The 13,276-nt window shown below is 35.9% G+C and overlaps 1 protein-coding gene across 1 annotated transcript; it reads right to left on the reverse strand.

Annotated features, from left to right (window-relative positions):
- Nucleotides 1-1,220: 1,220 nt before the first annotated feature.
- On the reverse strand, nucleotides 1,221-12,182 carry LOC146671630 (nuclear GTPase SLIP-GC-like). Its single transcript, XM_085403908.1, has 22 exons — nucleotides 11,966-12,182; nucleotides 11,749-11,830; nucleotides 11,401-11,513; nucleotides 11,096-11,131; nucleotides 10,760-10,784; nucleotides 10,531-10,617; nucleotides 9,872-9,959; nucleotides 8,715-8,931; nucleotides 8,372-8,593; nucleotides 7,361-7,567; nucleotides 7,087-7,262; nucleotides 6,418-6,511; nucleotides 6,243-6,330; nucleotides 3,874-3,995; nucleotides 3,461-3,604; nucleotides 3,218-3,372; nucleotides 2,989-3,106; nucleotides 2,798-2,906; nucleotides 2,564-2,694; nucleotides 2,291-2,372; nucleotides 2,019-2,096; nucleotides 1,221-1,809 (listed from the first exon to the last, which is right to left on the reverse strand). The coding sequence occupies exons 2-21, from the start codon at nucleotides 11,813-11,815 to the stop codon at nucleotides 2,023-2,025; spliced, it is 2,355 nt and encodes a 784-aa protein (XP_085260034.1). The 5' UTR covers nucleotides 11,816-11,830; nucleotides 11,966-12,182; the 3' UTR covers nucleotides 1,221-1,809; nucleotides 2,019-2,022.
- Nucleotides 12,183-13,276: the final 1,094 nt, after the last annotated feature.

The following is a 13,276-nucleotide window of genomic DNA, read 5'->3' on the forward strand; positions in this document are numbered from 1 at the left end:
ACCCATACAAGCTACGATAAACTTAAAAATTTTAGTTCTCACATTTGAGTGCATCCACGACCTTAACACTCCTTATCTTTGTGATCTGCTTCATATCACCACTGTTTCCCGCTCTCTCAGATCTTCATCTGCCATTCATCTTGATGTCCCTTCTGCTGGTCTTATCACAATGGGGAACAGAGCTTTCAGTCGCTCTGCTCTTTGGCTCTGGAACTCAATAGATTCCCTTCCCTTATTTAAGTCAGATTTTACTTGTTGACAAAATCTTGGTTGCTTTTTTATTTGTGGGGGGGGGTTGTATTTTAATTTATTTTTAATCTATTTTAATCTACTGTTTTATTGATCTTTATCCATGTTTATCTTTTTCTCTTTGTAAGGTGACCTTGGGTTTTAGAAAGGCACCCTCAAATAAAATGAATTATTATTATCATCATCATCATTAGTAGTAGTAGTAGTAGTAGTATTAATATGCACAGCTTGTTAGGGACATGACAAAGGGAATTCCACACAAATAATTTTACCATATTCATTTATTAAGCACAAACAGAGGTAAAGCAGAAAAAACAACAACAACTATGTGCTTACCTATAAACAACAAGTGACTGAAACTAGAAATAACCACAAAAGCCACAAAAGCGGGAAAAAACAAAACAAAAACTAAATTGGGTGCCAGAAAAGCCCCAGCCTTCTTAGAGGAGGGGGAGGGTGGCCGCCATCTTAAAAGAATATCACCTTACATAGGTTCCCAAACAGGTGAATTCCTTGTCTCGTAATAGATGGGAGGAGCCACTAATGATGACCTGAACAAAAGGAAATAAAACAGGCCCACCAAATAATAACAAGGCTTAAGGCCTCACAGGATGTAAAACTTATTTTTCATCGTAGGCCACATACAGCTCACTTCTATCACAGATGGGTCAAACCATAGAAACTCCAATTTCTGTCAATGTAACGATGTTTAAATACACATTTCTACACTATTATAGTGATTTCATAGTTCCAAAAACTGTAATGCAGACGTAGCCATGCCATAAGGAAAATCAGTGAAGGTACACACATCAGGGACAAGAGGAGACAAAAAAAAAAAGACTTAAACTGGGCTCCTAACTGGGAGACCAGTTTGAGGACAGTAAAAAAACACCTTAGCACAAAAAAAGCACATGAATATTCACATGTACACCACGTAAGCACATGACATGCATTGGAGGCGTTTGGGATGGGTGAGGGTAGGTGAGTGCGTATCTGTGTCAGTGTACTTGTGTGTGTGTGTGTGTGTGTGTGTGTGTGTGTGTGTGTGTGTGTGTGTGTGTGTGTGTGTGTGTGTGTGTGTGTGTGTGTGTGTGTATCCTGTGTTCAGCTTGAGAGACTGTCCTTTCACCTAGTTAAGCAAAAGTCAATAGTCCACAGCCTTTGCAGGAAATCAGAATTTTACAGTTGTTCTGACTACTCACAGCTCTACCCATAGCTTCGATCATAGCGGGTAGCCTTGTGGGGTTTATAACAACTGTCACTGCTTTCTTCAATTTCCAATAAACCAGGGCCAAGCCATCTCCGATCAGCAAGAATCCTGTTATAATGATTCCAAATAGGTAGATGTCTTCAATGTCCTCAGTCGAAAGTCCCGCCAGGCACACGACATGCCACTTCTCCTGCCATCGTGCCATCGGCAGGGAACGTCCCTCCAGGACGGTTGAACTCTTCCGAACCCAGGCTTTTCATCGAGAAGTGAGTGTCAATTGCATTTAGGGATCAGTTGATCAAATTCATAGTTCTTCTTTAGGTATTAGAGTTGAGGACTGAGAGGCTCTTCTGGGGTTAGAGATAGACACGACCAGATAAAAGACACGAGAAGCCAAGCAGGAAAGATAAGGGAGGGAGAGGGAGAGAGATGCGTCCACCTCCATCAGAGCCAAAGCAAGCAAACAGAATCTATTGTCTATTAAAGACAAAAACTCTGACATTTTTTAAAAAAATTAACAACAATAATTTCATACTGAAGATAAAATCTTAGCATTTACCCAGTTATATTTCATCATCTGGAGTGCCTACAAGTAGATCATAATGTTTCTTCACCATCTTAAGCTCTGTTGAAACATCTGAAAAACAAAACTTTTTTTGAATTGTTTCCTCCCAGAGTGACACACATACGTAAATGTGTGGCTAAATGAATAATGAATAAATTTAAAAAAAAAGATAAATAGACACCCTTATTGTTATCAGCAGCAAGATTGCAAAGATAAAGAGGAAAGGCAAACAATTTGAACCAATGTAATTACATCAAACTGTTTACCTGGGAGTAAGCACTCTTCATCCTTGAATGAAAGTCCAATAGATTCTTTCATAGTTTTCTCCAGAGTCTCCAAGACGTATACCTAATTTAAAAATGTAAAGTTTTTCATCACTTACCACAGACTAGGATATTGTGTTAAAGTTGTATTTAGAAGTTTCTCAGACTGGATTAAAAATATAAATGGAAACATACATTTCTGTATAAGTCTATTCCAGTTAAATACAGAAAAAGGCTTCAGGTGAGTTATGAGAAAATATGTTCATCATGACAAACCATCAAATCGTGCAACTTCTCCAACATGGTGTTTTTTGCCTGTTCAAACATGTCCTTCTTTGAGTGCATGTGGTTCTCAATAGTCTCCCTCATGTTGTACAGCGTGTCTTCTCCTGTAAATGCTAAAGCTTCTACAAAAAGACAGAAAACTCTTCAGACTTTTTATGCTGAATAATAACAAACATAAATATCTGTTTAGGTGATAAGTTGTGAAGCTCTGATCTTATTTCTTACTCTTGTAGCCTTCTTCCATAATGTTCTCAACTGTCTCTGTCAGACTGCTGTAGACAATTTTCTTCTGCTTCTGGATGATTCTGTTTAATTTTGCCTTAATCTTTTCTTCCTGAGAGAAAAACATAAAGTATAGATGAACTTTACTTATTGTTTATCAATGGGCTAATGTATAAGAAAGTCTCATCTCTTACCTCTGTCTTGAGGAATCTGAGCTGTAGTTCAGCATTTTTGTACTTTTCAATCAGAGAATCAGTGTTAAGTGTAAATGTATTGATGACTCCGTTGAATGCTCCACAGTTTACTTCATTTCTAAAACAAGTAAACATTGCGGTTTATAATGACAGAATTGGCAAGTTTATATGTTATGAATTACATATCTTGAATGATATTATGTGACTGTTTAGAACATGTTTTTATTACGGGAAGGTCTTTCTGAATTCTGCACCAATGCTGTCAATCAGACAGGAAGCCAACTTCATATTAAGGCTAATTGGTTTCCCTTTTTTTGGTTTGTAGACGCCACCATTCTCAATGACACACTTCCGTAAATTGTAAAAAGCACCACCATTCTTTCCCTGAAACACAAAAGAAAACTCAGAATTATTGCATTTTACCTTGTCATGTAAAATCTGCATGTATTTTAACTATGATTAAAAAACATACATGATATAAGAAGGATTTCTTAACACCATCATCAAGACATCTTTCAAAAGCCCTACAGGTGTCTTCCATTTCTTTTCTGACATTATCAAGTTGGAGGCTCATGTTTCTCTCAAGTTCTTCACACACCTCGCCTGTTTTACTATCCTGAAAAACATTTGAAGGAATAAAACCATGAAAACCACTTATTGGTTTTTTTTAAAAAGATTAATGAAATTCAGTTGGTTTTAAAAGCCACTCTCCTGTAATAAGGACCTGAGAAGAAAAAATGGAGCATCAAAACCTTATGAATCAGTCAACCAATTAATAACTCATAATTTAATAAATATAGCAAAACCAAAATCAGACACACAAACACAGTTGATAAATCCCAACATGTAACAGAATGTTGTTGTGTATCTTTTACTTGACCTTACCACTCCTCTGGAGTTGGCGTCTTGAATCAAAGACAGAATCCCGTGAGCTCGATTCACATAGTTTACTGTCTCTGAGTGACAGTCATTGAGATCTTGCAAAAATCTCTGAAGTTTGGGTATTTCTGTAAAATAAATTTCAATGTTACAATTTTACATTACGTACTTATTTGAAATTAAATAATTCTTTCAGTCAAGGCAAACTAAAAAAAACAAGTGCAATCCTATGGAGGACCAGGATTATCAAAATGAATGAATTAAAAATGCAATTAAATAATTAAATATATGTTTCATTATTTAATTAAAATTGGAATTAATTAATTAAATAAATATTTCAATAATCAATTAAATGTCCATTCATTACATTTAAAGCATTTATTTATTTCAAATTTTATTTTATTAATGACATATTTAATTAATTGTTTAATGATGTATTTATTTAATTCATTTTGGCACTCTTGGCCCTGCCTCTGTCTTCATGAATTTATTTTATCTGTCAGCCTCACCCATCAAAGTCAGGGGTCGGGGTTAACACTGCAACCGCTGCTTGTCTAACATCTGAATGGTTACAGTGCAAAGTAAGTCAAGACAGGTTGATCCTAAATAATTGACTGCTATGAAATGGTGATAGTGTGGACTTGGGGCAGCCAGGTATCCCAGAATGCATTTCAAAACAGAAGCGGCAATGGTGGTGGCGCTCTAAACTGTAAGTAAAGTTTTAAAATACCCCGTTTTTCTGTCATAAACTCTACTTTTAATATTATTTTAGCTGAGAATTCAATGGCGTAATCTTCACGTATCAGGTCAGGTTGTCAACATAGAATATGTTTGCAAAAGTTACCTGGTTATCATCACAGTTTAATGTGGGCACTGTTGCTTTATGTAACGTAATGTCGGAGCAATATTCTGCACAAGATAATCAAATGTATTTTTTTTTTCCTGAGCGCAGAGCTGCTGGAGCTTGTTTCCCTTGTTTCTCTGTAAAACGGGATTTACGGAGAGTGAAGGACACTTATAAAACTACAGAGCACCTCATAGGCGAACCCACTTTATCAGCAGCTGATATCGAATCACCGGCACACGGCTTTAATACCTCCGCTGAGTTTTAGCTCTCAGTGGAGGTTAAACAGCAGACATAATTTATTCAGGTTCTGTCTGTCAGGTCATGTTTACTTCACTGTTTCATTTACAACAGAGCAAATCTGATCGGCTCTGATTAAAGTTTTAGCTCTCACGTCTTTCGAATAGTCTGATAAAGATGATTTTCTGTAAAAGAATATCGATATGACCCCTGGCGTATATGACCGTTAGATTATTTTGATGCTGCCAACACTTTGTGCCTGCCCTGGGAAACCCTGGGTTAATTTAGAGAGCTGACAACCAGCTTCGTGTGAGCATTTATCCTGGTCCCAGTGTTAGGGTCAGTGATTCCAGAACACTGAAAAATATCCTGGATATGCTGATCTCGCTCTTGGTATACAGGGCTAAAAGACAGCAGCTGGACTTCATTGTTTACCTTCATGGTTAATATTCATAATGAAAATATTAGTTGAACATTGTGAAGTCTGTATGTTTCAAAGTGTCTAACAAGCCTGGTACACTTAAACCTGACAGTTAATATATGAGGGAAACACCAACGCCGTTATCTCTTTTAAAAAAGATTATGCGTTTATGCACTGGTGACACTGATTATTGAATGTAAAAGTCAAAGTTCATCAGATTTATTTGCTCTCTCTCCTCCTTAAACATAATTTTAATGTTAGTTTTAATTCAGAATTGGCGACTGAAACAAGTGTGGCACCTAGGAACATCAGGAGATAAAGACCCGATAGATATAACCTTAGTAAAGGAAGTTGGTGTTCAACCTCCAGTCAGCTGGGGTTATGACAGCCATGACACACCAACCAGATATCTGAAGATTAAAACATTACATTCTTGGCTAAAAAAATATTTAAAGTGTATTTGGTGACACACAAACTGGGTTTTTCAAAGTACAGCTCGGTTAGTTTTTACATGTCCTTGTTGGCGCAGAGAAACGCCCACTTAAAGAATAGCCACCAGGCCACAGCTATGGTTTTGACTCGAACAACATTAACCCCGCCCCCTAAAGTTGATGGGTGAGACTGACAGCTAAAATAAAATTCATGAAGACAGTGCCAGGGCCAAGAGTGCCAAAATAAATGTAAGATATATATAATTAAATAATTAATTAAATGTGTCAATAATTAGCTGATCAAATGTCTAATTAATTAAATAAACGTTTGAATAAATAATTTATTACATGTTTTAAATATATGGTATATTTAATTAATCAATTTGGTCACTTCTGGCCCCCTATACATTTGAGTTATTTAGAAGGAGACTTCACCTACCAGTTTCTTCTGGACTTAAGTAGTTTTGTTTTAGGAACTCTTTGGAGCTCACTGTGAACACTTTGAAACTGTCATCATTGAAGTGTTTCTAGGGAAAATGTGATTTGATTTTAAAGCATTCTTGCAACTGTGGAGAGTCTTTGCATTAGATTTTCTGTCAGACTACAAAACTCACCCTAATTTTGCTTCGCTTGTTGAATTCTTTCTTTATTGCATCCGTGGCTTGCACGTTTCTTTCAGTGATTAGATCATGGACGTCAGCTGATGAACTAAAAGAAATGTAAATATATATATGTATATGTTCTGTACACCATCATCAGTTTGCAGGAGGTTGTGTGGTTTTGGCTTTCAGGTGGAGTTGTGGGAGACTCCTTTTGTGACCAAGCTGAGCTTTGCCTAGGTGGCTTTTGCACACTACTATTATTGTTATTAATCTTAAAGCATTATGAGACATGTCAGCAGGTTCTCGTTGGACCATGATTTGTTAGGAAGTTTCCTATAATCTCATAGATTTTGTACCCATACATAAAGCTACCATGATCCCATCATTGCATCTCTTTCTCCTCCTACTCCTGTTTTATTCTTCAGCCCCTCTTGCTGTTCCAAACCCTTGCCTGTGCCTCTCTTAAATAACTCAATTTCCTTCTGACCAGGCAATTCTCTGTTCATTACTCAGTCCACCTTATTTAGTAAACTTTATAAAATTGTCTCAGCATCTGAGACTCCCTTTGACCCAAATGTTCTGCATTCATTACAAAAAAGTCTCAACTCTGTGCTTTATCTCTCCTAGCTTGATTTTAAATGGAAACGCCGTGTAGTTGATCATCATGCAACATTAACTTACAGATCATCTGAATCATCAAGAAGATCAGACTTAGTGCAGATAAAATGAATTTGCTGACATTCGCCACCATTTCCAATCAGACTACTGACACTTTCCAGGATCTCCCAGGCCTCTTTCTCTGATGCTGCTCGATTAATTTCAGTCACAATCCACACAGTAGAACAATCTCCAAGTATCTGAAAGGAGAATAACATGTCTCAGTGCTTCATCAAAAGATGACATTACTGTTTGCACAAGAATACAGTATAAGCAAAGAGCAGTAGATATGAATTACCCCTTTCCACATCTGATCTCTGCTCTTGTTGCAGTCACCATTTCCAGGAAGGTCCACAAGTGTGACATGCTGGAGAAGAGACTTGTTTGGCACCCTGACAGTCACACACTTCACTAGTGGCCAAAACCACTTTTTTCCTTCATTGCCTTCTTCTTGTTTTGAATCACTTCGTGTGTACTTGACAACTTTTGCACAGAGTTCATTAGCCTGCAATAAAAAACAAAAGTAAAGTAGTGCAGTTTAATTTCAGTCCTCAATGCAAGTGCTTTACAAAAACCATCAAAAAGTCAGTGACATAAAAGATGACAAAAGAACAATTAATTAAAGAAACTGGATCACTAAAGCTGGAGTAATTAGTTTTAAAGTTTAGCTTTAAATGATCAGATTGTGTACAAGTATGTCTATCACAGAAGTATGGGATAATGTAGCTTCCCCTTGTTTTATATTATACCAAGACAGTCCCCCACTCTGAGGGGTACTGAGGGGGAATTCAGGTAACGGTAATTTCTATGGAAATTGTTGCTTTGTTGAACTGTTTAAAACGATCAACCATTTGATAATTTAGAAAAAGGATCATTGCCAGCCACAATTAAAATGTATTTAAGAAGTTATTTAGGAAAAGTTTTATATTCTTTATAACTAGTATTGCTCTTAGCAGAAACAACTTTATGTGGGCATGTTGTATAGTTGTCCACAAATTTGAGACATTAAAAAGCTACTTTACACTGCTCCCTTATTTAAAAGGGGGCACCTCTGCGGGTAACTCAGCATGTTTTGATTGACAGAGTTGTACGCCCTTTTGCCTTTCCTGATGCAACTGGCTGTCAGACATTGACTTGCTAAAATTTCTGGCCCCTTTGATTCACTTTTTGCAAAAGGTGCTCAGTAGTGGATTTCTATGAATAAATTTAAAAGTCGTTAAAAATTTAACATGTGAAAAAGCCAACTATTTAATTAATTTTGCTGTATATATATGATAGATATAATGTAATATGAGAGTTTTTGTCTTACCGATTCACATGTCAAAATCTTCCTCTTGGATTGGAGAAATTCTGGAATTGCTTTGAAATATTTGCTCTTCATGAGGTTTTCAGAAGACTTTTGTTTCCATTCTTCTCCGTACACTGCTGACAGCTTTTCCACAGCATCATGATAATCATCATTATCTTCCATTTCGTGATCTCCATTTTTGCAAGAAAACTGATGAAATGACCACAACTCATCGTTCCACTCCTAAAATAACATTTTTACATATTATTTATTGAGGCATGTACCCAGCCTTAAGCCCCCAGAACTGCACTGTAACACATGATTTAGTTTTAAGTAAAAATGAAACTTTTATAATTCAATTTACCTCTTTTGTGATGAACTCAATTTCTGCCTCATACTTTGAGCTGTAGGTATTAGCTTCCAATTTAATCATGACTGAGGTGCAGGCATTGATACTTCCTGAGGGTAAAAGATTCTTCTCTTCAATGATGGCATTTATCAAAGAGCTCTTTCCAGCCCCAGTTTTACCAAAGACACCAACCAGCTCCCTCTTGTCTGTCTCCAAATCACTGATTTTTTTCCTGTTGATCAAGATTTTAAATATGGGTTAATTGATTCAGTCATGAAAACATTTTCAAATGTAATTAAAAAGGTTTAGAACAATATTTTGACATCACTAATGCATAAAAGAATAGTGATAGTCATTTTAGTATATATGTCATTATAGAATATCCAAAGAATTATCATTAGACGTTTCAGTTTTATACACTTATTCAGCTCATTGTTTATTGTTGTTTTGGTTCATAGCTTCATTGTTTGTCAGCAAAAGTGCTGATGTTTCTATTATTAGCTATTGGATGACATTTTTTTAAGTCTAAGTGGGATACACATTAAAAGTCAGATGTTCAAACCATACAAATTATAGATGATTTAATGCTTTAGTATCATTAAATCATCAATAATTTGTATGGTTTGAACATCTGTTGTTGTTAGTCAGAAGTAAAACTTAACCTCCGAAGACCTGAACTCTTTCATGGCATGCATTTTTAATTTCTCTTTGCTATTTGGGCTGATTGGGACCTGATGAATGTAAAAACAAAGAATTATCAGATTTTTTCTTTTTACCTGAGTTTTGTTTCTAAAAAATTGGGATCCACATATGAGTACATTCGTTTTAATTTTGATAGAACAGTGTCAGTATAATGTCCTCGTAAGTGGATATCAGGCCCTTGTAGAGCAAAATTTAGTATTTTGGTCTAGACAACCCAAATTGTGATGTCTACATATGTGGACGCCAGGTCCTAGGAGGTTAAAAATAGATAAAGAAACCAACATACCAAACAGACTGACACTAGAAATAAATGGTTGAATATTGAACCAAAAGGATTTGAGACGAAGCTAAAAAATAAACTGCTTTGTTTGTGAAACCTGCACATGGTCATGAGTGGAACCATGCACATATATTACAAAACGTAAAAAATTAAGGCCCATTCATTAAAAAATATGAAAATTAATACTCACTTCAAGAAAGCACAGAATTTGTCTTGGTGATGTAGTCTGGCATGTGCAAATGTCATGATGCTTTTTGCATCAGACAGTATGACTGATTCTGTGGGGATGAAAGTAAAGAACTATTTAGCAGGACTTCTAAACTAGCATGTAGTCAATGTAAAGTCTCATAACAACAACAACAAAAAAACAACAAAAAATTTTGTTCACAAAATTCACAAAAAGTGTGAATTAGAGTATATCAGGAGCATAATGTGACAACTTACCGACAGACATTAATATATCATGCAACATGCTGACTGTTAAAATTTGATAGCAGCCCAAAGAAAAAGTAATTTCTAACACCAAAGCAGAAACTGACTGTGGCGGGTCGTGGGTGGCGGTGTTGCGACAGGGAAGGCAGAAGCACCTGTAATCATAATCACTCTTCGCTAGCTTAAGAATGGTGTAGGGGCCTGTAATATTGTTGTTGTTGTTGTTGTGGGTATGTGTGGAAGTGTATTAGAACAGCAACCATAGATAAAAGTATGTTGAAGAACGTAGAATTGTGGTCACGTCATGCCTCATTCCTGCCACGCCGACATTTTATATTTTGGAAAAATTGTCCTGCACAGAAATTTAACCCTATAGTGGCTTCAACTGTAAAATTGTTCAGAAAGAGTTGTAAATACCTGCAAATCCCGGCACAGACAGACGTTGTCGCTTAGCTGGTGGTTGTAACCTGCTGGCGTCACTTTGAAGATCAGATTTTCTCTTTCCTGATTGGACAAAAACAAAAGAGAAAGAACAAAAAAAGTTTCTCTCAGCATTGAAAGTTGTTCTCAAAGTTTGATTGTACAAAATAGTGCTGCCTTTAAAACAGATTAATGAGATGCAATAAATAAGATGCGTGTGTCTCACCTGTATCACTTGTGGATGGAAAGACCTGAGGATGAAATTTAGTTATACAGATAATTATTCAACCAGCAGATTGATGAAGAATAGATTATAATTATATTCCTGCTTAACATCTCATCCTGTCAGACTATTCTTTTTCCTAATTAAGTCTCAGTCACACTGACCTGTAGAGACGGTCGGTGAACCCCTACAGCAAGTTGTAGTTGCTAGGTTAAAATGTGTATTAACGAACCCCCGATGAATTAAGTTTTTAGATTCAGTCTCTATCAGCCAGAGGATGGAGCTTTACTTTGTCTCAAGCAGTTGGCCCAAATGTCTGAAATTCAGTATAATCCTTACCTGAGCCAAATCAGCTGCTTCTTGCTCCTGTTTACACTGCAGATAAAAAGTGCAAAGCTGTGTACAATATTGAGCACTTAAACATGTATTAAAAATGTCATTTGTCATATAGACACTAAATCTTAAGGCAACAAAACAACACAATTGAAAAGAAATGACTGTTTCCTGATTTGAGTTTTGTTATTCCCACAATCAAAAGATTTTAAATCCAAATTAGTGAAGAATTAACAAAAATTCCACTACATACGGTATCTAGATAATTCAAACCTCTATGCACTAAAATAGAAATGATAGAAATTAATTACCTTTAACAGCCTGAGGTTCTTCTTGAATTTCACTCTTGGTCCAGCTTTTGTGATCACATGATCAATTTCTTCATCATCAAGATCATACAGACTTTCTGCATCTATTTTTTTATCTGCAGTTAAAGATAAAGTTGAAGAGATAAAGATTATTCTCAACTTGCTTGAGAAATTCTTGTTAAATGAATGAAAGAGATGAATGCTCTTCAGTTTTAATTTAACTCACTTTTATGTCTAAAAACATTTTGTGCAGTATGGACAAAAATCTCAAGAATCTATGCTGTTTCAGAGTCAACAGATCACATCAGAATCAATATCTGTACCCATCACGGATTTACGTTAATACTTTACCTTTAAATTTCTCCACCCACTCACTTAGCCCCCATTCAACCAGTTTGGTTCTTACGAAATCATCCATGACGAAGAAATGAAACTGAAATATACAATTTAATATTTAACCAGACAGCACTGCTTTACAGATTAGATCTTTGTGATCAACTTCTCCTTTAATGCATATATAATCAGAGACACTGGTATTAAATTAAAATTAAAAGTTCAAACTGCTCACCTTTTGTCGAAAGTAATGCTGGAAAAGGCTGCTGAGGGAGATGTGAGGGAAGCAGTGAGACACAAACACGAAACAGGCGGGAAAAATAAAAATCAAACAAAAAGCAAAGTCCACAAACAGATACGATTAAAAACAAACTGGAACTGTGTGGCTCAGACTGCACAATTGCAACTGCTTCTATTCATATAATAGAAAGGCTAATCCAACATGAGTAAAGTGCCTGCAGGGAAAAGCAGAACTGATAACAGAGAAAAGCAGGAAGAGGTGGTGTTTGTGCAGAAGGGTGTGGCTGAAAGACAGGTAGCAACCTGCCAGACAGTGTTTTTTTTTTTGTCTTACACAACCCAAAGGGATAAAAGTTTACAAATGTTATGGGTTAAAAACAAGACAAAAACACTGTTTTATGTATACTTACAGTAAACTGGAAAACAAAACATTAAAAAAGAAGAAAAAAAAGTGGTCATCACAACAGACAGCTCAACATGTTAGGAATCTGCTCACTTATACATTTTGCATAGTTTTAACATTACACCATCCAGCTGCTATATCTATATATCTGTATCTATCTATATCTTATATATATACACATGTCAAACATACTACTGTTTAATTATCATATATTACCCTATCATATATCACTGACATCACTTTGTGACATAAGGTATATAATCTCACAAATATACTGGTTTGTTACTTATTTATGATTTTTGGGGATGTTGACAAACCCAAATTTTTAAAATCAAGCTCATGCATAAGGAAGACGTTTTATACTTAAATTAGTCATTATTACTTATGTCAGGGGTTCTTAAACTTTTTTTTTTTTTTACCTCGGGGCCCAACGTTTTCACTACAAAGTGACTCATGGCCCATTCAGATATTAACACTGTATTCAATAAACCGAGTTTACTTTTGGTTTGATTTATATTTAATAACTAAATCAAATGTACTTCATTTTAACAACTAAAACTAAATAAACAGGATGATGACATAATGCAATGTAATAATCACAAAGACATTTATTACTTGTATGTGAACCTGGACATAAAACAAAATGCCAAACAGGTCAACAATTCATGGAACAAATCCAACTGCAAGTAGAAATTGAAAGGCTCGAGTCAAGCTTAATAATAATAATAATAATGGATTGCATTTATATAGCACTTTTCTAGGCACCCAAAGCGCTTTACAATACCACTATTCATTCACTCTCACATTCATACACTGGTGGAGGCAGCTACAGTTGTAGCCACAGCTGCCCTGGGGCAGACTGACAGAAGCGAGGCTGCCATATCGCGCCATCGACCCCTCTGG

Source organism: Rhamphochromis longiceps, linkage group LG4 (genome assembly GCF_057381845.1).
Source record: "Rhamphochromis longiceps isolate RC_006_pf linkage group LG4, R_longiceps_female_GT1.1, whole genome shotgun sequence".
Lineage (NCBI taxonomy): Eukaryota > Metazoa > Chordata > Actinopteri > Cichliformes > Cichlidae > Rhamphochromis > Rhamphochromis longiceps.

Excerpts from the sequence above, each read along its gene's own strand:
- LOC146671630 (XM_085403908.1), bottom strand. The coding sequence starts at position 11,815 with ATGGATGATTTCGTAAGAACCAAACTGGTTGAATGGGGGCTAAGTGAG. Across the intron at positions 10,618-10,759 it reads TCCATCCACAAGTGATACAG|GAAAGAGAAAATCTGATCTT; the intron begins GTGAGACACACG and ends TTGTCCAATCAG. Across the intron at positions 7,263-7,360 it reads GAGATCAGATGTGGAAAGGG|ATACTTGGAGATTGTTCTAC; the intron begins GTAATTCATATC and ends TTCTCCTTTCAG.